The sequence below is a fragment of the Bison bison genome, unplaced genomic scaffold (genome assembly GCF_000754665.1).
Source record: "Bison bison bison isolate TAMUID 2011002044 unplaced genomic scaffold, Bison_UMD1.0 scf7180017864326, whole genome shotgun sequence".
In the NCBI taxonomy this organism is placed as follows: Eukaryota; Metazoa; Chordata; class Mammalia; order Artiodactyla; family Bovidae; genus Bison; species Bison bison.
This window is the reverse complement of record NW_011494898.1, coordinates 5,431,223-5,454,865: the sequence shown is the minus strand read 5'-3', so window position 1 is coordinate 5,454,865 and position 23,643 is coordinate 5,431,223. Positions and strand designations below refer to the sequence as shown.

At 38.9% G+C, this 23,643-nt stretch overlaps 2 protein-coding genes across 2 annotated transcripts in view; both read left to right on the top strand.

The window, feature by feature from the left end:
• The window catches only part of MOB3B (MOB kinase activator 3B), a 241,897-nt gene extending 226,130 nt beyond the window's left edge, over positions 1–15,767 (top strand). The window contains exons 4-6 of the transcript XR_826432.1: positions 9,456–9,695; positions 13,157–13,243; positions 15,393–15,767. The gene's annotated coding sequence lies outside the window, so the exon portion shown is untranslated. The remainder of the gene's footprint in view (positions 1–9,455; positions 9,696–13,156; positions 13,244–15,392) is intronic.
• Positions 9,474–23,368, top strand: EQTN (equatorin, sperm acrosome associated). Its single transcript, XM_010853350.1, has 9 exons — positions 9,474–9,695; positions 13,157–13,243; positions 15,393–15,504; positions 16,105–16,118; positions 16,495–16,611; positions 16,819–16,869; positions 18,307–18,366; positions 21,103–21,256; positions 21,718–23,368. Exons 1-9 carry the CDS (start codon positions 9,548–9,550, stop codon positions 21,989–21,991), a joined length of 1,017 nt encoding a protein of 338 aa, XP_010851652.1. The 5' UTR covers positions 9,474–9,547; the 3' UTR covers positions 21,992–23,368.
• The last annotated feature ends 275 nt before the right edge of the window (positions 23,369–23,643 follow it).

Genomic DNA, 23,643 nt, shown 5'->3' with positions numbered 1-23,643 from the left:
ACAGCGCCCCCCCTGCCCCCACTGGCACAGCCTCTGCCTGTCCCCAGGCTCCCCATCCTCAGGGAGCTAGGCAACGACTCTCCCTGCCTCCAGATCCCCTCTCCCCTCCCACTTCTCACAAGCTGAAGCCAGGCTGCTTTCTCTAAACCCCAGACCTGTGCCCCTCTCCCCATTCCCCAGACCACCTTGCCTGACAGCCCACCCCCACAGCAGGACCCAGACTCTCTTTAGTGAGGCCCCAAGACAGGCTTCTCACAGGCTTCTCGTGAGTTAAAAAGAAAGCCCAACAGCCCTTGCACTTATCCTCAGGTGTTTGGAAGTTTAAAATTAAACAACAGAGAGTGATCTATGGATGATGTCATTGCCATATCTCCTCACCTTTATTTCATAGAAGAAAGCACATTTCAACAGCAAAAGAATAGAAAGAGCAGATCTCGGAATACAAGTCCGTCCTCTGGGTTTCCCTAAAGTAGTGAAAGCATCTACACCTGCAGTCGCATGCCGACTGATGACCTTGGGATGTCAGGCAGGTGACATAGCCATGAGTTGTTTTTGTGAGTTGCTTTGGTGCTGGTGGTGGCGGGTTTTCCTGGCAAGTCCTGACCGCCTAGAGACACTCGATTGCTTGGGCAGCACAATTCCTCAACGTCTGGTCACTCGCCCTGTGATCCTGCTTGCCTGGCCATCTGTAAAAGGGAGGGCAGGGAGCCTGCGCTCCCGGACAGCCTAGGGGAACAAGCACACAGCCCACTCCAGCAGCTGCCACCGCCTCTGAGTGACCTGAAGACAGAACTGCTGTGTCCACCCCTAGAGGCGAGAGATCATCCTCCCTTCTCTCCTTTCTCTGCCACTAGTCCAGTCCTGATCTGTGGACTGAGAACTAGAACCCTCAAGCCTCCTCTTTGGCTAAGAAGCCTCCTCTGCCACCCACCCCCACTCCAAGGTGGTCTCAGGTAGGAGGCAGGCAGCACCAAAGATAGTCTGCATGCTAGCCAGCGTCTGAGTCTGGAAAAGTGAGAGGGAAAGTCACTGAGTTGTGTCCAACTCTTTGTGACCCCATGGACTGTAGCCCACCAGGCTCCTCTGTCCATGGGATTCTCCAGGCAAGAATACAGGAGTGGGTTGCCATTCTCTTCTCCAGGGGATCTTCCCGACCCAGGGATGGAACCCAGGTCTCCCGCACTGTAGGCAGATTCTTTACCATCTGAGCCACCAGGGAAGCCCAGTTCTAATGCTTAATAGACTTTTAAATTTTCTGAGTAAAAGACCATCATGCCATCTGTAAATAATAATGATTTTGTTTCTTCCCTTCCAATCATTACATCTTCTATTTCGTTTTCTTGCCTTATTAGCACTAAATAGCACCTGTAGTACAGATATAGTAAACGCACCTAAATATTTACCATTTGGTCTTTATAGAATATTTGCTAATCTACACTTTACACCATAGTGAGTGAAAGTCGCTCAGTTGTGTCGACTCTGCGACCCCACGGGCTATACAGTCCATAGAATTCTCTAAGCCAGAATACAAGAGTAGGTAGCCATTCCCTTCTCCAGGGGATCTTCCCAACCCAGGGATCAAACCCACGTGTCCCTCATTGCAGGCGTATTCTTTACCAGCTGAGCCACCAGAGAAGCCCAGGAATACCGGAGTGGGTAGTCTATCCCTCCTCCAGAGGATCTTCCTGACCCAGGAATCAAACCAGGGTCTCCTGCATTACAGGCAGATTCTTTACCAGTTGAGCTACCAGGGAAGCTTACACCATAGATTTAAGTGTAAGACCAAAGACACCAGAATGAGTAAAACTTAGAGGCCTCTAAACATACATTGAAGTTAAATGTCACTTCTTATTTACATTAGTTTATCCCTACTCAAAAAAACGACATTTAACTTCAGTGTGTGTTTAGAGACCTCTAAGTTTCACTCATTCTGGTGTCTTTGGGCTTCTGCTTGTGTATGTTTCCCTTTAGAAGATGTGAATGTGGATCGTCACTTTGAGTTGAATGAGAAGATATGAGCTGGGAGAGAAAGGTATTAGAGCAGGATTTGGGGCAAGGGTGATCACTGAGAAGAAAGAAAGCAACCTAGTTGTCCATCAGCAGATGAATGGATAAGAAAGCTGTGGTACATATACACGATGGAGTATTACTCAGCCATTAAAAAGAATACATTTGAATCAGTTCTAATGAGTTGGATGAAACTGGAGCCTATTATACAGAGTGAAGTAAGCCAGAAGGAAAAACATAAATACAGTATACTAACGCATATATATGGAATTTAGAAAGATGGTAACAATAACCCGGTGTACGAGACAGCAAAAGAGACACTGATGTATAGAACAGTCTTATGGACTCTGTGGGAGAGGGAGAGGGTAGGAAGATTTGGGAGAATGACATTGAAACATGTAAAATATCATGTAAGAAACGAGTTGCCAGTCCAGGTTCGATGCGCGATACTGGATGCTTGGGGCTAGTGCACTGGGACGACCCAGAGGGATGGTATGGGGAGGGAGGAGGGAGGAGGGTTTAGGATGGGGAACACATGTATACCTGTGGCGGATTCATTTTGATATTTGGCAAAACTAATACAATATTGTAAAGTTTAAAAATAAAATAAAATTAAAAAAAAAAAAAAAAGAACGAGACCACACTGTTCAGAAGTTCTGAATGTTTCCGAGCCCACTAAATTCGAAAGTGACTGCATTGTCACCTCCCCCTTTATCGTCCTGAAAATCCCTATCCCAAAGCCTTAGGTAGGGTCACTCACAGTAGGATCTGTGCCAGGGTTGGGTGGAAAGAGCCATGTGGCCCAGGGTGGGGTGTCAGAGCTCAAGCAGGAATGAGAAGGGCCTCCAAGTAGGGAAAGGAATGGTTGGTGCAGAATGTTGGAACTGAATCAGGGTCAGGAGGGTGGGAAAGGGGTGGCCTGGCGCGGATTACTGGAGTCCAGGTGAAATGAAGCAGGCATCTGTGTAGGAAGGCTGCCTACCATGAGGTGGCAGAGGCCCATGGGGTGAGGAGGTCATCTATCTGAGAGGGCAGCCTGGCAGAGGATGTCAGAGCCTGAGGAGGTTGCAAAGGGCATCTCTGCAGGGAGAGAGAGCAGCAGCAATGGAAAGCTGGTTCTACAGTATGCTGGGGACAGGGGTGGTTAATCAAACAAGTAAATATACTCCATTAAGCACAGTGGAAGTGAGGTTTCTCACCGTCAAAGAAGGGGGTTATAAATATGTAAACTGGTTCGTCTAAAATCAAAGGTAACTATTTGAACCCATGTTTTTGATATAGATAGCTATAGAAATAAACCTAGATGTAAATATGTGTGTGTATATATACATATATGGGGCTTCCTGGGTGTCGCTAGTGGTAAAGAACCCCTGCCAATGCAGGAGACATAAGAGACTTGGGTTAGATCCCTGGGCAGGGAAGATCCCCTGGAGGAAGGCACAGTATTATTACCATTCCAGTATTCTTGCCAGGAGAATCCCATGGACAGAGGAGCCTGGCGGGCTACGGTCCATAGGGTCACAAACAGTTGGACACGACTGAAGCGACTCAGCATGCACGCACATACTTGTCGTGCCCTCTCACTGAATTGGGGATCCAGCTCCCAGCTCACTGAAAGCCAGTTGTTAGAAGAGCTAGGCTTGCTGACGTATTAGTGTCTGAGATTACCTCTTTTCACTCCAATAGGGCCTTTTGGACCTGTAATGCAGTCCAAAGCATGGCAAAGAGTCAGATACAACTGAAGTGATAGCACATGCGCGTGCACGCACACACACACACACACATGCGTATATTACACACAGAGGTACGCTTTTGCACCACACACTGCATTCCTGTCTCTGTTCCAGCAGGACCTGACCCCAGTGGTGTTCTGATTCAATGAACCCATCTAGCATCTGGATCTTGGCATGTGGATACTATTCTCTGCTAAAAGGAACCAGGAATTCTTAGAGGTAGTGGTTGCTTTCTTAGCTGGGGCTGAGAAAATCCAAGATGAGTGTGGAACAGTGAAAATCAAGAGCCTGGAAAATGTTCATAAGCTTTAAGGTAGAAATTCTTTTTTTAGGAAACTGTCCTAAATGAAATCAGTGTAAATGCTGAAAAAATTTTAGCCATAAATATGCTCATTATTTTATTGTATATAATAAGCAAAATTGGAAACCTAACTAAGAATAAGGTAAATGACCCAAAACAGTAATGAATATTCACTGAATTGGATGTTATACAGACATTAAAATTAAGTGTATGAGAATGCTTATATTATAATGTTAAATTATAAATGGAGCATCTGGATTCAGCATGAGTAAAACGTCTCACGGAGGTGTGGCTCTTCCTTGCAACTTTCTAGAACCCCTTCTGCTACATCTCATGTACCCAAGTGTATATCAGTGCCTTGAGATGTGGTTAGATTCTTGCTGTTTCAATATCTTGACTTTTCTGCTCAAAACCCATCTACCCTCCTAGGTTTCCACCATTTAGCCATTCAACTCTCCACCCGCCCACCCACCACTATCATCTCTGGGCTTCCCGGGTGACTCAGTGGTAAGGAATCCACCTGCCGGTGCAGGAGATGTGGGTTCAGTCCCTGGGTCGGGAAGATCCCCTGGAAAAGGAAATGGCAACCTAGGCCAGGATTCTTGCCTGGGAACTCCCATGGATAGAGGAGCCTGTTGGGATACAGTCCATGGGGTCGCAAGAGAGTCAACTTAGCAACTAAACAACAACACTCCCCCTCATTCATGGAAAACCAGGGCACCAATTTCCCACAATTCCTCTCATTGCCAAGTCTTACATGTCCTAGGGAGCATCTTTGGACACACAGACAGGGCATCATGGTCTCTCATTTTACTTAATTTACATCCCAGAGCCAGTGTTGTTCTTCCCTTCTAATCCAATTTAGCGATCTGACGCCAGGCCCTTTGGACCTCATTATTACACAATTCTGATCAGCTTTGAAATGTTAAACTTCCAGACTCCACCATAAAACAGTTTTTCTGCTCTTTACTTAGCAACTTCAATGTTCTTATCTCTCTGTCCTAATGCATCCATCCTGTTATTCTGACTCTTTGGATAGCTAGTAATTAGCAACCTCCTAAGACTTCGGTTAAGTGGCAGTTTTTGAATAGCAACCTCATTAAACATCCTCAGCCTGGCCAGATCTCATGCAATCTTCCTCTTCCTTTAAGCTGTGAATGAAAAATCTGGTTTTTAACTCAAGGTTTGAACATCAATAGTTCTCTTTTACTACAAGAGTCATCAGGTTAGTAAAATACTCTTACTTCAATGTTTCTATTTATCTAGAAGCTAAAAAACCACTTTAGCTTAATACAAAATAAAGTAAAATAAAAGAATGTAAATAAAAAGGATTTGGACTTGGAAAAAAAAAAAAAAGCTCAGATACGCAAAATGATTCACGAAAGCACACGTTGGCAATCAAGGTTCTCACTTAACCCAGAAGGCCCTATAATTCTTGACAGTCCCACAAAGAGAGGAAAGAGATTACATTCTGTTCAAAAGAACTTTCATGTATTTTGAAAGATCTTAGTTCTTTGAAAATTAATAATCCTGAAGTGATAACTTCTGTTTAGTTTGAGAAAGCCTGTTAAAGAGAACCTCAGTTCTCTGACCGTTCTGATAAAGCACAGTTCATTGTTCCTGGGTTTTCAAAATTACAGTGATATAACCAATCATTTATTTGATGTTGTGTGTAAGCTTGCTATTCAGATTTAAGGAAAATAATATTCAAATTAATAATTTAAGCAAGGTTGGAGGCTTCAGTTCATGGATTGCAACAAGTAAGGTGTGCCTTGTGGAACTATCTGCGTTTAATGGATTCTCTCGAAGATTAGGGTGACTCAGTTGACATTCTTTAAAATACAACTGCTTTCATTTTACAAGATTGTCTCATTTCTTAATGTTTGCGTGTCTTTTACTTCATTACTTGTTCTATTTATATTTCCTTGTTTGTTGTGCCTCTTAAAAAGCTGTATATATGAAAATCTCACCAGTACTAATCCTTTTAGGCGTGAAGAAAAATTACCTGTACAGAAATTAAATAAATTCTTTATGAAGTAAATAAATTCAGGAAATACATTCAACCCAGTAAATGACTTGATTATCTACCTGATGTGATATATAATTTACTCATTTTCCAGAGAATCAAATTCAGTGTTGGAGAGATGATTTGCTCATGATCACATAGGTAGGAAGGGATGGAGTGGTGACCCAAATATATTTCTCTTTTGTCCTGGCCCAGTGTTCCTGTGGGAGAAGACACAGAAGTGGAAGAGGGACTTACAATGCAGACATGATCAAGAGACAAAAAACAAAGTAAAATCATAGGTTAGAAAGTATATCTAATGGCATCTTTGGTATTAGCAATGGATCCTCCTTAGGGCATTCTTCAAAGACTTAAAATATAGTTTAATAGATAAAAAATAAATATACACTTTTTTAAAAAGAGAAGTCTCTACTCTAATTGAGTAATAGAATATTGGAAAGGCTAACTGTGGCCTAAAATGATGATATCCAGTGAGGACAAATTCACTGTTTCCATAATCTTGTCCCAAGAACTCAGGGTTTATCTGGTATTAATTTGCTAGAGCTGCCGTAATGAAGTGCCACAAACTGAGTTGCTTAAACAACAACAGATTTGTTGAGATATGTTTTCATGAAATAATGAGAATGATTGGTCCTTGGATTTTAAAGAACCATTAATATCATTGATGGTAAGAAGAGACAAGACCTTTTTGGTTTTTGAAGCATTTACAATACTGTATGTTCTTTTGAACTCACAGTTCTTGGGTCTAGATGTCTGAGACCAAGGTGTTAGTAGGGTTGGTTCCTTCTCTGTCCTAGCTTTTGGTGGTTTCCTGGCAGTCTTTGGTGTTCCTTCATTTTTGCTGCATCATCCCCGTCTCTGCCTTCATCTTCACATTGCATTCTCTGTATGTGTGCATGTCTGTTTCTGTGTTCATCTCTCCCTTTTTAAAATTTTCTATTATTATTTTGGGGTTATGCCAATGGCATGCAGGATCTTAGTCTCCTGACCTGGCATTGAGCCTGTGTCCCCAGCAATGGAAGCCCAGAGTCCTAACCACTGGGTTACCAGAAAACTACCACCATTCCCCACCCCACCCCTTTAAAAAATAAATAAATAACAGTACCAATCATGCTGTATGAGGGACCCACGCTGCTTTAGTATGACTTCATCTTAACTAATTGCCTGACAGCTCTTCACTCTCATCCCTTTTCCACCTCCCTACACCCACGGAAGAACGGGCTGGAGGGCTTAAAGAAAGAGCGCTACACGCAGAACCGTTTCGCTTTGGTTCACTGAGACTGAACCTGACAATCTTTTCCTTTAGGATGATTCCTCTCTGCTTCCCCTCACTCTCTTAAACAATTTAGACTCCTAACGAATTCACTCTTTTGTTCCTCATATATACCCCGTTGAGATCACACTGGCTGAACCTCATTTGTGAGCCTTCATTATACTGAAAAAACTTTCAAGCCTTTTTAAACTCAAGCCCCTTTTCTCCTGATGCTTGTGTCTTTTTAGTTGTGGATATTCTCTAGAGCTGAGAGGCTATCCATCAATAATAGTTAGAATTGAGGGAGGGGATGTTAGTTGATCCTTTAATATGAAGAGCAATATTGGTGGTATTGTCCATTTGATTTCTTGCCATTATTGCTTATTATTTGAGTTATTATAAGAGAAATATGTTAATATTATCTAAGCCTAAATGTTCTTCTGATTGATAGATAATTTTCTCAGTCTGTATGTGAGGTAAAAGATGGGTTTCATTTTTAAAAGTGTTTTTAACAAAACAAATATATTTCATAAATAACATAGGTCTTAAAATCCCCCCAAAAAATGTTTCAAAATAACTCCCTCCTAAAGAATTATAGTTAAGATAGCCCAAGAACCAGAGTTAGCAGAGCATTAGGATTGAGTCTTGGCATCTTATTAGTTTTTTTTTTAACAGATGTTGTATGATTATTCAAAAGAACATACAGTATTGTAAAAGCTCTGAAAACCAAAAAGGTCTGTTGTTGTCTTACTATCAACAATATTAATGGTTCTTTAAAATCCAGGGACCAATGATTTACATTATTTCATGAGAGCATACCTCTTGTAATCTTATAATAATCTTATAAATCTTATAATGGTTTATTTTTAAAAAAAAGATCCTAAAAACCGTCACATGACCTAAGATAAGGTCATGAGACTGAGTCACAGAGCTTTCGGAAATTCTTCTCCAGCATTCTGACCTCCATCTGGCAGTGACATCATAATGTCCTCGCTAGTTATAGGACCTGCTGGGCAACAGAAGGGAAACTCTGAGACACAGTAGATCACTGGATAAATCACGTTGTTTTCCCAATGAATTTTATATTGTTTATTTTTTTATCTGGGGTTTTCACCCCAGAGATTAGTGGTATAGATCCCCCTTATGAAGGTAAGTAATCATTTCAAACTTTCACTCAAATAGCAGATAAGAAACTTGACCCATTATCCTAGAAAACTGGTCCATGGCAATTTTTTAAAAATCTAATTGAAGTATAATTGATTTACAAGGTTGTGTTAATTTCTGCTCAACAGCAAAGTGACTCGGTTATGCGTATGTATTCTTTTTCATATTCTTTTCCATTATGGTTTATCATGGGATGTTGAATATTGTTCCCTGTGCTATACAGTGGGAGCTTGTTGTTTTTCCATCCTGTATATAATAGTTCGCATCTGCTAATCTGAAACTCCCAGTCCTTCCCTCTCCACCCCCTCCCCCTTGGCAACCACAAATCTGTTCTCTGTGTCTGTTTCATGGATGTGTTCATTTGTGTCGTATTTTAGATTCCACATACAAGTGATATCATACTGTATTTGTCTTGTTCTTTCTGCCTTACTTCACTTAATATTATAATCTCTAGGTTCATCCATGTTGCTGCAAATGGCATTATTTCATCCTTTTTTATGGCTAATTGGTATTTCATTGTATGTGTATGTACACCACATCTTCTTTATTCATCTCTCAAAGCACATCTAGGCTGTTTCCATGTCTTGGCTATTGTAAGTAGTACTGCTATGAGCATAGGGTCCATGGAGCTTTTTGAATGAAAAGTTTCATCTTGGTATATACCCAGGAGTGGGATTGCCGGATCATATGGCAACTCTGTTTTTAGTTTTTTGAAGAACTTTCATTCTGTTCTCCATGGTGGCTGTATCAATTTACATTCCCACTGATACTATAGGAGGGCCCACTTTTCTTCCTACCCTCTCCAACAGTCCATGGCAATTTTCTCTAAGGTGATATAAAGTGCATTGTTGGAAATATGATATAACTTAGATTTTAAATCTCTGTCTCATATCCTTTGTGAAGAAAGTGCAGTTTAAAAAAATTGGGAAAGAAATCAACACATTTCTGACCTCTGGTCATGCTTTTTTCCAGAGCATGAGATGACGCCCATACCTGAGCAGCCTGTGCCTGAGCAGCCTGTGCCTGAACATCCTGTGGCTGAACATCCCGTGCCTGAACATCCCATGCCTGAACATCCCGTGCCTGAACATCCCGTGCCTGAACATCCCATGCCTGAACAGCCCGTGCCTGAACAGCCCCATACAATGGAAGAAGAAAATAAGGAGCATACTCCTGAGAAAACTGGCGATCATTATAAAGATGTAAAACAGTGTAAGTTTTCCAAGTTAATGGCAATACACATGCAAAAGATGATTAGACTGATTTGGTTTATAAGTTCTAAAATTTCTATAATCATTTTATTTCCTATTTAAATTTTAATTTACCTTATAGACGTCTTGGTGTATGAAATGGAATTCTTATTTTCTTCAACTTTTTCCATGAGATATTATGAAGTTTAATAAGGTTTGGTAACTGTCTATAATTAATATAGGATTTATCCTAGCAGCATGGTTATGTATTCACATTAGTAACAACTGAATGAATTCTGTGGTGGGATAAGCAAAATTTATTTGGAGATGTGTGTCAGTTTCCTAGAGCTTCTTGAAATAAAGTACCACAAACTAGGGGACTCAAAGCAAAAGAAATTTATTCTCTCACAATTCTCACAGAAGCCAGAGATCCAAAATCAAAGTTTTGGTCACACCGTACTCTCTTCAAAGCCTCTAGGGCAGTGGTCCCGAATGTTTTTGGCACTAGGGACCAGTTTCGTGGAAGACAATATTTCCATGGATGGTGTGGTGGAGGGATGGTTTCTGAATGATTCAAGCGCATTACGTTTATTATGCCTCCTCTGATCTGATAAGAGGCAGAGCTCAGGCAGTAATGTGAGCCATGGGGAGCGGCTGCAAATACAGATGAAGTCTTGCTTGCTCGCTCACCTGCCACTCATGTCCTGCTGTGCCGCCCAGTTCCTAACAAGCCGCGGACGTGGCCCAGACTCTAGAAGACTATCTTCCCTTGCACCTCCCAGCTTCTGGTAGCCCCAGGAACTCCTTGGCTTGGAACAGCAGAACTCCAGTCTCTGCCTCAGTCTTCACAAGTTCTTCCTGTGTCTCCATGTCCAAATTTCCCTCTTCTCAATAAGGACACTGTTTTTGTTTAGAAGCTCACCTACTCCCATGCGATTTCATCTTAACTAGTTAAATTGTCAATGACTCAATTTTCAAATTAGGTCACATTCTGCAGTGCTGAAGGTGAAGACTTCAACATAGCTTTTTGGGGCAAACAAAATTCAACCCATAACAAGATGACTTTGAGATGTTTGGAAGATCTGCTAAACTTCAATTTATTCACCTTTCTTCATACAAGCTTTCCATGTCCTTATAAGGTCCACCATTTTAAAATGTGAAAAGTTCATAAAAAACTCGTGTTAAAAATTAAAAATAATTAAGATTAAATCTAACTATACTGGAAGTTTTAATAATATTAGCCAAAGAAAAAATAGAAATACAATGAAGATATACATATATACATATATTCATGTACTTTGAAAACTATAATTAGTACATAAATTGTATTTCTATTCTTTCTTTGAGGAATCACTATCCTCTTTTGTAGGTGAAAAAAATCCCTGATGGCCAGGTTTCATAGCTACAAAGAAGCAGTGTCAGGAGCGGTGTCTAATCTATCCAACCCAGGCTATGTGTACTATGTATCGACTGCAAAATGATGCAGTTGTTCCCTTTTCAGGATGTTTCTCTATTTTTAATTCTCAGAGATTAAGTAAACCAAGAGCCTGATGATTACTTTGATTAAAAAATCTTTCTTACACACACACACACACAGACTCATAACATAAATGGGACTATACTAAAGAATTGTATTATGACATGGTTTTTCTCATTTAAGAACTCTGGAGATTTTTTTCATGTATACCTCATTATTTTTAATGGATATATAGTATTCCATGAAATGATTTTCCATAATTAATCCACTGTCTTATTAAAGAATTAGATTATATGCAGTTTTTTTCTCTTGTATATTGTTCTCACGTACACTTGAGTGTATCTCTCTTTGGATAGATACCAAGTACTGAAATTTCTGAATCAAGGATAAATCTTTTAAAATATTGATAGGTAACACCAAATTGTACTCTAAAACACATCTATCAAGAATGCTTCACAATGTCACACATACTGAATAATGTTAATCACGTTTTGTGAATAAGTGAGAATTTTCATTACTGTTTCAATTTGCACTCTGATTACTTGTGAAGCTGAGAATGTTTCTTTATATTTACTGGGCATTTTTATTTCTACTTTTATGATTTACCTGTTCATATCCTTGGCCCATTTTTTCTATTAGATTGTATTTTTATTTATTTGTAAGGGCTCTTTTTTATATTTAGTATATTCAATCTTTTCTCTATGGTAAAAGTAACAAGTATTTTCTCCCAGGCTGTCACTCACCTTTAAACCTGTTTAAGTATTCTAATCACAGAGAAAATTTAAAATTTTATAAGATCAATTCTTGATTAATCAATTTCTTTATTGATTTATTCTATACAATTTATTCTATACAACTTCTTCATATTGTATCTTGTTTAGGTAGGCCTTATCCAATCCAAGATATTAAATTATTTTCCAATTTTTTTAATAACTTCATATTTTTATTAAAACTCTTAGGTCTTAAATTCAATTACTTTTGTATATGGTATAAAATAGTCATAAAACTTTATGTTTTTCGAGGAGGATTGCCAGTTGTCTAACACTAATTCCCTACTGATATGAAACTCACATTTCATATAATCGAAATTCTGTTTGAAATTGGGTCAATTGTTATTAATACCTTTTCATTGTTTCTTTGATCTGTCTTTCCCTGCAAAGATCCACAATGTTTTAGTTTTTATACTCTAATAACTCATAGCATTAAATATTGACCTATGATTTTCTTCTATTTCTCCATAGATCTACCTCAGAAATTTTTCAAAATTAATGACTGTGTGTGTGTGTCTGTGTGTTGGGGAAATGAATGTATATGTATATACTACACATATACACATTCATGTGTGTAAAATTTTCTGTCATTTCATGAGATTCTGGAAAGAGGAAATCTGTGTATGTATGTTCAGTATGGCATCTTGATCCATTTTACTTTGACTCTGATTGAATAGATACATCCATTAGTTTTAAATTACAACCAGCCTCACTGGCAACTCTTTAAGAGCAGGATTCATTATGTGCATATGTAAATGTGAATCCATTTGGGAGATTGTGATTGTTATTGAAATATGTGCTTTTAAAGCAGAACTATTACAGTCTAGCAGAAGGTTCAAGGGCAAGTGAATGCTTCTTGGCTAAAATGTAACAATGATAATACAAACAGTAACGATATTACACATCTACAAACCTCCTTCAGCACCCATTATGCACTTGTATATATTTTTTGTAATTCTTTAATAGTTTCTTTTCAGAAAGAATCATTTAGCATAAGGATACTAGTTTGTTTTTTTCCCCCATGAATTTTGTTTTTGACCCTTGCCCCACTTGTTATTTTGTAGCTGAAGAATGTCTCAAATACTTTATTATCTTTTTTTTAGAATTAATGTATATGTTTTAGGAAAAAATTCAGATGAGGAAAAAATGTAAAAGGAACAAGGCTTACCTAGGAACAAGACCTACTTACTTACTGACTTACCTAGCTGCTGAAAAGTTTTGATCTTATGTTTTCAGATGTCTTCACAACACAAAATCCAAATGGCACACAGTCTGAAATATCCGTGAGAGCAACAACTGATCTGAATTTTTCTCTGAGAAACTGTAAGTACTGAAAGGCAGCACTGCAAATAGGAAAAACACTTAAAGCAAGATTTCAAAATAGCACTGCGGACTATTGGGTAGGAAAAAGGTCTTAGTGGAGCTAATAGCATCAGGGAGTCTTAATTCGTAAAATAAGGAGACTCCACCATAGCCATTGCACTGGTAAATTCAGAAGGCAAGAATGTTTTTTTACCTTTCTTAGCCTCATATTTTTGGTTTGAGTGGAAAGGAAAAGAAAATAAATAAATTTAGGACTCCAGAAGATTGTTTTTTTCTTAAACCCACATTTTTACTTCTTTCTACTTTGTGCTTTCAGCTTCAAATATTATCTCTTTTTTGCATCTTTATACCAAGTATAACTACTGATAGAGGAAATGAGGAAGTGTTGCCAACATGTCACTTTGGAGGCCATTGCAAGTCTCTAAAGTATATATACCACATCCCTCACCATAAAGCATCAATAGTTCATATCTATGAAACCCAAGAAGACAAGGAAAAGAGGATGAAAGTAAATAGGGCAAGAGAGAATGTTTCTGACTATGACAATATTTAATAGGAAAAACCAGACTCAGCAATGCCTAATAATTAATAAAACTTCTTGACAATAATGGAACATTTTGAGCAATTCCAAAACTTGAAACATAAATATGACATAGGGACATTTCGAGGGCACACGTTAATTTAGACAGATCTCTTATGGGAATTTTGTTTGCATACAGCAGACAACATCTTGAACTGTTTCTTCAACAGGCCAGGTACCTAAAATTCCCTTTAGGAGATGGATTATCGATGACCACAGGACCCATGGAAGAGATTTCAAAACCGTAACTTCTCTTCCCACAATTCAGGACCCCAGAGGATTGTCAAAGTTGGATTGGGATAAGAAATTTTTGCCATTTTCACTGGGGCTCTAACAGAGACTTGTTGAGTGGTGGGGACATTCTGGAGAAGCAAGCTCCCCAAGGAGATGGAAATCTCCAGAATAATTTTGACTAATTATTCTTCTAGTCCCTAAAATGATGAGGACAGGCAGTAGTGAGGCAATCCAGACGTGTTTCTCTCAAATCAAATGGGGGTTGCAAAGCAGTATTTAAGGATTACATCCCAGTCATTCCAGCCCTGCCTGAGTCCATGTCAGCTCTGGTAATGGATTATTTTTTTCCATCCTTTCTTTCCAATAAGTTACCTATAATAATGTTGTCTGTAGGCTCAGTAGAAATCTCCCTAGAGTGGGATTGCCTGTAATTCATACGACACTGCATCCTTTCCTGTCTGAAGCAAAGTTAACTGAAATTGCCAACTTCATAGGGAGAAAAATAAATGGTCCTCCAGTCACAAAGTGAAAAGTAAAAGTGAAAGTCACTCAGTCATGTCTGACTCTTTGTGACCCCATGGACCATACAGTCCATGGAATTCTCCATGTCAGAATACTGGAGTGGGTATCCTTTGCCTTCTCCAGGGCATCTTCCTGACCCAGGAATCGAACCGGAGTCTCCTGCATTACAGGCAGATTATTTACCAGCTGAGCTACCAGGGAAGCTTTCCAGTCACAACTTCTCCCAAATTGACTCTTACATACCTCCAGATGGATGCATTATAGACTGAGATATAGCCTAAATCAGGCCTGGAAATCCTTGAGCTGTAACCCCAAATTTTAATTGCCCAAACTGATTTGAGTGGTTAGCACGCATATGTTTCCAGCTTACCAGGACACAGCTGCTACCCGCCTCTTTCATGTCATCACACTGAACCAGCAACCAAGTTGTCCTAGGTGGATAGTATTACTTCAGAGCCTGTGCCAGAAACCACGTGAAGCCCGTGTACTTCACCCAACAGAGCTTCCTTAGTGCCAGAGGAAGTGTGTAGCCCCACACTCCCAGTTTCTCCTCTCTCACAAATTATAGGCACATCAATCCCACCTCAGGCAACCTCTTATTGTACAAACATCATTCTTCAGTGGCTGCTTCTTTCCCCTCCTTTAAGGTATCTCAGGAAAATGTCAACAGCGTTCTCTCTGGTTTTGTTGTTGTTGTTATTGTTGGTTTTCTCTCTCCTTTCCTTTGTTCTATTTTTTAGCTTAAAAAATACCTAATTACAAATGTTGAGTCAATATTTTTATATGCCGATAATCCATTATGCCTTTTCCTAGATAAACTCTTCAATGAAACAACCACAACGGCACCTCCTGAAATAGTCAGCCATGAAGAAAGTAAAGAACCTTTTGGAGAAACTACTCACAGTATTAAACTTACAACATTGTAGTCAGACCTGGAGCATGTCATTATATGACTTAAAAATTTAACTTTCATTACTCTGAATATTTTGTAAAGTGATAACATACTTAAAGAATTCATACTGCTACAATTTAAAATCACTCTAAAATCTTTTAAATGGTAAAAATCTAGGAATCAATTTTCAGATTTACCTGACAAAGGATAGGAAATGAACTCTTTTCAAAATACAACCTGATTGTAGTAAAATGTATTACAGTTATGTTTATATTAAATATATATTTATATAAAATATCATATGTGTATAAATATACATTTATATAAATATATTTAATACATTTTCATATAATTTTAAAAGTTATAGTAATAATTTTAACAATCACATACTTGGTAAATAAACTTAACTCTGCTTAGAGTTGATTTTTAGCATTTCCTAAGAATATTAGTGGAGAGTTCAGAGCTAGACTTTACATAATCAAAATTATCATTTTACTTTTCTGACAGTACTGTTTCTTATAACATACTTGTGAAATCATAACAACTCAGGATGGCTTTTCTCTAAGGTCTTGAAAGAGCAGTGGTCAATTGAAGACAGTGAACTGTCATTACATGAAACCCTATATTCTCCAGTTCATACAATCCAAGTATATTTCTCATGACTCCTTTAATATGGTTATTTACTTTCTTGAATAACCATATTAGAGTAATATTTAAAAATAGAAATCTTATCATCCTGGTATCCCCCTTCTTAAATACCATCAGTAACTTACTGCTAGGTTTGGGGTCATATTCTAAATTCTTAGCCAGGCATTCAAGTCTGAAGTGATCTGACCATTGAAGAACTTGCCAGTCTCGTTTCTGGTCGCATTCCCCACCCATATTCTCCACACCAGACTACCTGAACCTGCTCAGAACACCTGCGTTTGCTCACCGTGGAAGGACCTCTCTCTCACATAGTTTATCTGGCAAACAATTCCTAGTCCTCTGAGCCTTTGTGAGAGCATGACCTCCCTCGCGAAGTGTTTCCGGCTTTTGAAAGTGAATTAGATCCTTCTGTGGGTACCACCTGTGCGTTGCTACGAAAGCCCTCGTTCTCCTGCAATGTGAACAGTGATTCTTGTCTGTCTGCCTCTCAAAGTAAGAGTGTGTTCCTTAAACATAAGACCTGTATCTCTTTCATTTCTGTAACTTTAATGCCACCCACAGGGTCTGGCACATGGCAGGAACTCAAGGTGTAACTGTTACATGACTAGACTAACATAAAAAAATGAACATTCTGTCACAATTTTACTAAAGTCAAATTACCTTATTTTGTTATCCTGTTCTATTTTGTTTTTTAAACAGAAGGAACCCAGAGTCCAAATGAGCCTGCATTTTGGACAATGTTAGCTAAAGGTAAACTCATAGTACTTAGGTAGCTGGGAAAATGTTTTCTAAAGTCTTCTGTAAGAAAGCCAAGATCAGTGTAAATTTTTCTAATACTAAGAATTAATATGTCAACATTTTGCTGCCATCATCACGTGAATAGCAAATACAACACAGACCCAGAAAGTTGATCAAGTGTCACACGTCTTCTGATCCTCTCACCAAAAGTTTCTTTCTCCTACAGATGTTACAATCTAGCCATTTAATTTATTTATGATTAAAAATTTTAAATAAGGCTCTTGCTCAATAGTATCCCTCTTTGTATTTGGAGCAGTATGTGTATAAGGACACGGGGATGCATGAGTGAATGCAAAGTAGATATCAAAATATATGCATGAACAAAAGTAATATGTAAACCATAAATGTACATGCATTCATTTATAAATCACATGCATAACATTTATATGTATGCATGTATACACATAACATGTATATTATCAATGAATGCATACACGCATAAATATAATTCATGTATCACACATATGCATGCATTATGTGAATTATATGCCATATTTGATGGATCCTCATTTGCAGATTCTGTATTTGTGAATTTACCTACATTTAAAATTTCTTTGGAACTCTCCAAATCAATACTTTCAGAACTTTCACAGTCATTGATGGACACACACAGAGTAGCAAAAATAAATTTAATTGCCTGAAGCTCTTGTTCCCAGCTAAAGTATAACAAAGGCCTTTTTTTCCCAGCTGTCTTGCTGTAAACAAAATATCTTTTTTTGTGGCCTGTTTAGTGTAAGGTGTTTTGCATTTTTGTGCTTTCTGCTGGCAATTTTGCTATTTTAAATGCCCTCCAAGTGTAGTATTACAATGCTATTTGGTTCCTAAATAGGAGAAGGCTGTTATGTACCTCAGGAAGAAAAATGTGTGATTATATAAGCTTCATACAGGTGTGAGTTATAATGCTATTGATTGTGAGCTCAGTGTTAATGAATCAGACTGTAGCCCACCAGGCTCCTCTGTCCATGGGATTTCCCAGGCAAGAATACTAGAGTGGGTTTCCATTCCCTTCTCCAGAAGATCTTCCCAACCCAGGAATGGAATCTGGGTCTCCCTCATTGCAGGTGGATTCTTTACCTCCTGAGCCACCAGGGAAGTATAATCAATCAGCCATATATACTAAATAAAGTGTCTCTAAACAGAAACATACATAAAACAAGGTTACTGGGTCAAAAACAAGGTTATATGACCAGAGGCTCATGAGAACCTAAAGCTGTATTTCCCTTAGGAATGATGATGGTTCAGTATTCATTTAATTCAGTGCTTACATGACTTAATGACTACCATGAAAAATGAGAATGAACTGTATATAGTATACACACACATCTACACACACAATAATTTTAGTAAGTGAATTTTGTTTACCATAACACCAATTTATTGTTTTAACAGCTATAAATGCAACCACCAGTGAGGACAACCAACGAGATCAATTTTTTCACCCAATTCCAAGTAAGAGCAAAATACTTCAATGAAATGGATACATAAATACTCACACACATTTTAGTGTCTAGATGGTGATACTGTTTTCCTCAGTAAGGTGTGGTATTTGTAAGAGAGTAGTATGGTGACTGATGTTACACTAGAGAGGACATTTACAGTTTTAGGAGAGGCATGGTTTCTAAACAGTGTTCTCCATGACCACATTGCAGATATTTCCATCTTCCTGTTGTGTAACTTCTATTCCTGGAAGTAAATAGAAAACAGTAAACTAAATGGAGTTGTAGGCAAATGAACAATACATAGGATGCAGTTTTTTTTAGTTGAAAGACTTGTTTAGAGCAGTTCTAGGCTACAGAAAAATCTAGTAGAAAGTAAAGAGTTCTCATATATTCCACCCACTTAGTTTTCCTTGTTATTAACATCTTCCAGTGGTGTGGTGCATTTTTTTTTTTAATAATTGATGAGCCAATATTGATACATTGTTATTAACTAAGCTTCACAGTTTACATTAGAGTTCATTCTTTGAGTTGCACAATTCTACAGGTTTTCACGAATATCTTGTGTCCACCGTTACAACCATACAGAGTAGCTTCAGTGCCCTAAAAATTTTCTGTGATCTACTTAGCCATCTTTCCCTTCCCCAACCCTGATCTTTCTGTTGTCTCTATAGCTTTGCCTTTTCCAAAAGGTCAAATAGTTGGAAACATACATGTATTCTTTTCAGAGTGGCTTCTTTGGCTTAGTACTCTGCATTTAGGTTTCTTCCGTGTCTTTTTGTGACTTGACAGTTTACTACTTTTCATCACTGAATAATATTCCAGTATATGGATGTACTGGTATGTTTATCCATTCACCTATTGCAGGGCATCTGGACTGTTTCCAAGTTTTGGCAATAATGAATAAAGCTGCTATAAACATTCATGCGTAGGTTTTTGTGTGGTCATAAGTTTTCAACTCATTCAGGTAAATACCAAGGATTGTGACTGCTGAATCATGGGGTAAGACTATGTTCAGATTTGTAAGAGACCACCAAACTGCCTTCCAAAGCGGCTGTACCATTTTGCATTCCCACCACCAACAAACGAGAGAATTCCTGCTGCCGGATGTAGTTTTCATTAATGGCTTGATTTTATTTATATGAATAAAAGAACTCTCCTGACTTTGATGGAAAATTTCATAACAAGGCATCATATTAATTTTCCCCAAACCTCTGTCCTATGTAAATACACTGAAAAAGAAATAGCATCTGGTAATACATGTAGGGCCTACCACCATAATTCTGTGCTGGGTTATTTGACACTTAATGCCACTTGCCTTTCAGTGAGTCAAGAAAATGGTGTCAGTCTTCTTTATTTAGAAAAGTGACAACCAGTAATGACGATGTTCTGGAAATATTTTGTCTTTTCGAGTAATGAAAGTGAGCATGATGATTTTCTATTGCGTGTTGAGCACCTACCACACTTTACGTATGTCATTGTGTCAATCCTCACAGCAATTCCATGAAAGCTGGTATTATCTCCATTTTACAGATGAAGAAACTGTGGCTTGGGGGGGGCGGGGCGCTGGGAAAAACCTGTCCCAACTTGTAATTAGCTTTTCTATAATTTCCAATGGTTAGGAATTTCAAACCCTTCTTTAGTTTTGACCATCACCTTGATAAACAAATGTACTATAAGCACACCTCTTTACAAAAGCCCTTTTAATTCAGGAGCACAACCCATTTTAATATAATTTATTTCCAAAATAATCTGCCTCAAAGTCAAGATACAGTCATTCACAACTGTATACATTTCTCTCCCCTTGGCCTAGGATTGCGCGTGGACAATTTTAATTTTTTTAATATAAGAGAGTGTACACATGGGAATTTGTCATTGCTTATTACCAAAACATCATTACCTGAAAAAAAAATCATGAAAAATCATTGGAACTTTTGAGTGAAAAGATGTTGGGGGAGAAGGGACAAATAGCAACATGATCATTTAAAGTCACCATTACATGCCTATTAAGTCAGACATATATTCAGGAAGATATAAGATTTGGCAGTAAATATATATATTTATTCTTCAGTAAAAAGACTTTTGATGTTTCTGGATCCAGACATGATTTTAATCATATGTTTAGAAAGTTAGCTAAGTTTCCATTTCTTTAACATCAAATACACTAGATTTGATCACAGTAATAAAAAGACAAATTCAGTTCTTAAGCCTTGTGGAGGAAGCACTGTAGTACATCATCCTTTTAACTTAAAAGAAAAATCAACTCCTGCCAACAGGAGAAATGAATATTTCTCTCCTGAAGGACTAATCCCATGTGTGTAATTTCATCACATTTTTAATAGTAATCTCTTCCAAGTCTTGGATTGGTTTTTAATTATACAAGGAGGAAGACTGATACATGTTTTAACATCTGGTCACCTGGATTTGATACCAGATTTTGCCACTTACTAGCTATGTGCCAAGGGCAAATCCATAAACTTCTGTGATCCTGGAAAATGGAGTGAGGGTCAGCTCCTCCAAGATTGCTGTGAAGGGAAAAGGTTAAAAAAAAAAAAAGTTGAGAGTCTTTGTCCATAGGAAGTGGCCGATAGCCTTCTCCTTGGCATTGCATGAAGGTAGAGGGGAGAGTGCAGTGAAGACTCTGGGTGGCAAAGGCGTCTCTCCAGTTGCATTGTGATCCTTATTCTGCCAGAAAAACTTGCTGAACACAGTCACTCTTTCCCACTGCATTTTCTTTCTTTCCTCTTAGACTCTGATGTGAATACTACATGGGAAGACAACACGGCAAGAATACAGGAAGCCAAGTTAAAATTAATGCTGGGCATCTCACTGATGACCCTCTTCCTTTTTGTCGTCCTGTTGGCAATCTGCAGTGCCATGCTGTACAAAATGAAGATGATGAAGTAAGTCTGCAGACCTCACAGCCTTTAAAACACAGGACAGGACACTCCCACTCTCCTTTCCTCAGTAGAGGGCTGGGCAAACACGACTCCCAAGTTTATAAGGTATTCAGTTTGGCTCCTTTGCCTCTCTTTGGAGAGGACCATGGAGCTGTCTCTCAAGGAGTATCACACTTGAACTTGTCCTCAATATTTTAAATAATCATCTAGAGAAACAACCCTTGTCAATTGGGAAGGTGATAGAGAAGCTAATGCATTCTTTTTCCATAGCCTTGAGACAAAAGGGGTTATGAACTCTGTTCTAAATAGCACATCTGTGTAGAGTCTAACATTTTTCATTTATCTAGTGTAATAATAAATAGACAATATATTGGATAGAATTCATATATTATTTTAAGATGCTTTTCTAAGTCAAGCTGCAAACACACACAAAAACAGTTCTTGATGTATGTTTCTGTTTTCAGATATAAACAAGCATGTCAGACTGGTGAATACTCTGTCAACCCAGAGCTGGCCACCCTATCTTACTTTCATCCATCAGAAGGCGTATCAGACACATCATTTTCTAAGAGTGCTGAGAGCAGCACATTTTGGGGCACCACTTCTTCAGAATTAAAGAAGTCAGACACAAGGTCAAAATCTAGGATGACAGACATGACTTCCACAGCCTCAGAGGAGAATGAGGAGTCAGACATGATTCAGAGTGAGGAGCCCAGCGAGGAACCCACAGATGATTAGACAACTGTAATATTTTTGTCATAAAAAATACCTTCGTGATGCTCATTTATAATTTGGAAACTCTGCCGAGACCAAATTTTCCAGTGTCTTCAAAGGAGGGCATATTCAATAAAATTCTCTCAGCTATAAAAAGTATTTAAGGGAAAAAATATAAGGAAATAAGGTGTGAAAAAGTTCATCAAGTAAAAAATGATCCTGTTACGTGACTTATGCAAAATATTCATTCTAGGCTGGCTCTTTTTAAAATACAAGTATGTCATTTTTTTACCTTACCTGTGGGCATTTTAGGGAATTTCGGGGCAACTACTTCTATGCCCCTCCCCACCACCAAAGCAAAAAGAACACACCCATTGCTGTTTACTGGCAAAACAGGTGTGCCGTATCAAGAGACAAAACTAGTATTAGAGACTCCTGGCATTCTTCAATTGTTTCAAAGTCATCAGGGTGCTCTCATGGGACAGTAAGATTTAGGGGAAAATATTTTTTCCACTTTTAAAGTATCCATAACCATTTGCGATATCATTGTTTTCCAGAAGAAGAGAAAGGAAGGAGGGATTCCAGCATCTAATTTCCTAGAGGGGGATTTATGGGTCCTGAATATTTTAGGGCTAGAGGCCCTACCTTCTCTCTCCCCACCAAGCACCCGTGCTTGGTATGTGGTATTGGGGGAGGGGAAAGCATTTCAAAGACTAATTTATGTAATCAATGACTTATGAAACTATCTATCCTAGGAGTATTTCAGTTTACAGAGAAGACCAATGGAATCGGGATACTGTTTCCCTTTTAGGAGTGTTTCAACTGGAAGGATTTTAGAAACATGTAATCAGATCCTTTGTGGATATGTGTGGATGATGGGGAGGGAAAGAACTGGGGGAGTGTCATTGTCCTCCTAAATTCTCACCTACTTTATGCTACGCACTTTGACACATTATATCACACAGAATTCTACCACCCTGTGCAAGACAAGTTTATTAGACAGGCCAAAAAATGAGAACTTGGGTAAATTGCATACCTTGTCTAAGAGACAGGCAAAGTTTAGATGCGCTTTGACACTGAAGTTCTCTCCCTGATCCATGAAGGTTAACAGTCAAACTTGTAACAAGTCAAAGGGTGTTTAGAGGCAAGGTAGGCATCCACAAGGCAGGGGATTCCTTAACCCAAATGTCCTTTCAGCTCTTGGGAGATTGTTTTCCCTAAATGTAGGTTAGGTCTCTATGAACCTCCTTCCCTGTAGAAGATAGATGCACACACACACTACACTCACCTGCCACTACCCTACCATCCATTCTCAGAATCCTCCTTCTCTCCCCATTTTCTCCCCTGACATCAGCTCCAGCCTGCCCATTGGCTGGAAAAGCTACAAGACGCCGCCTCCGAGTAGCCGCAGACTATATGAGGCAGAAGTAGCAGTGGGCTGGGGGGTTCGCCTTTTCCCGGTACTGTCACCGCAACAGTGCAGGCGCGTTTTCGGAGCCAGGTGAGGTGAACCTCGAGCAGAAGTCCATGCTACGCTCCGTGGGTTACTTTTGCCGTTTTCCGTGCCCTTTTGACAGCCCCGGGGGTCGGTGCCAGCATTTGTACTGCCAGTTCAGGCACCAGGAAATGCGGTGGGAATTGAGTAAGGAAGGTAGTTGCAGCAGCTTGGAGGTGCT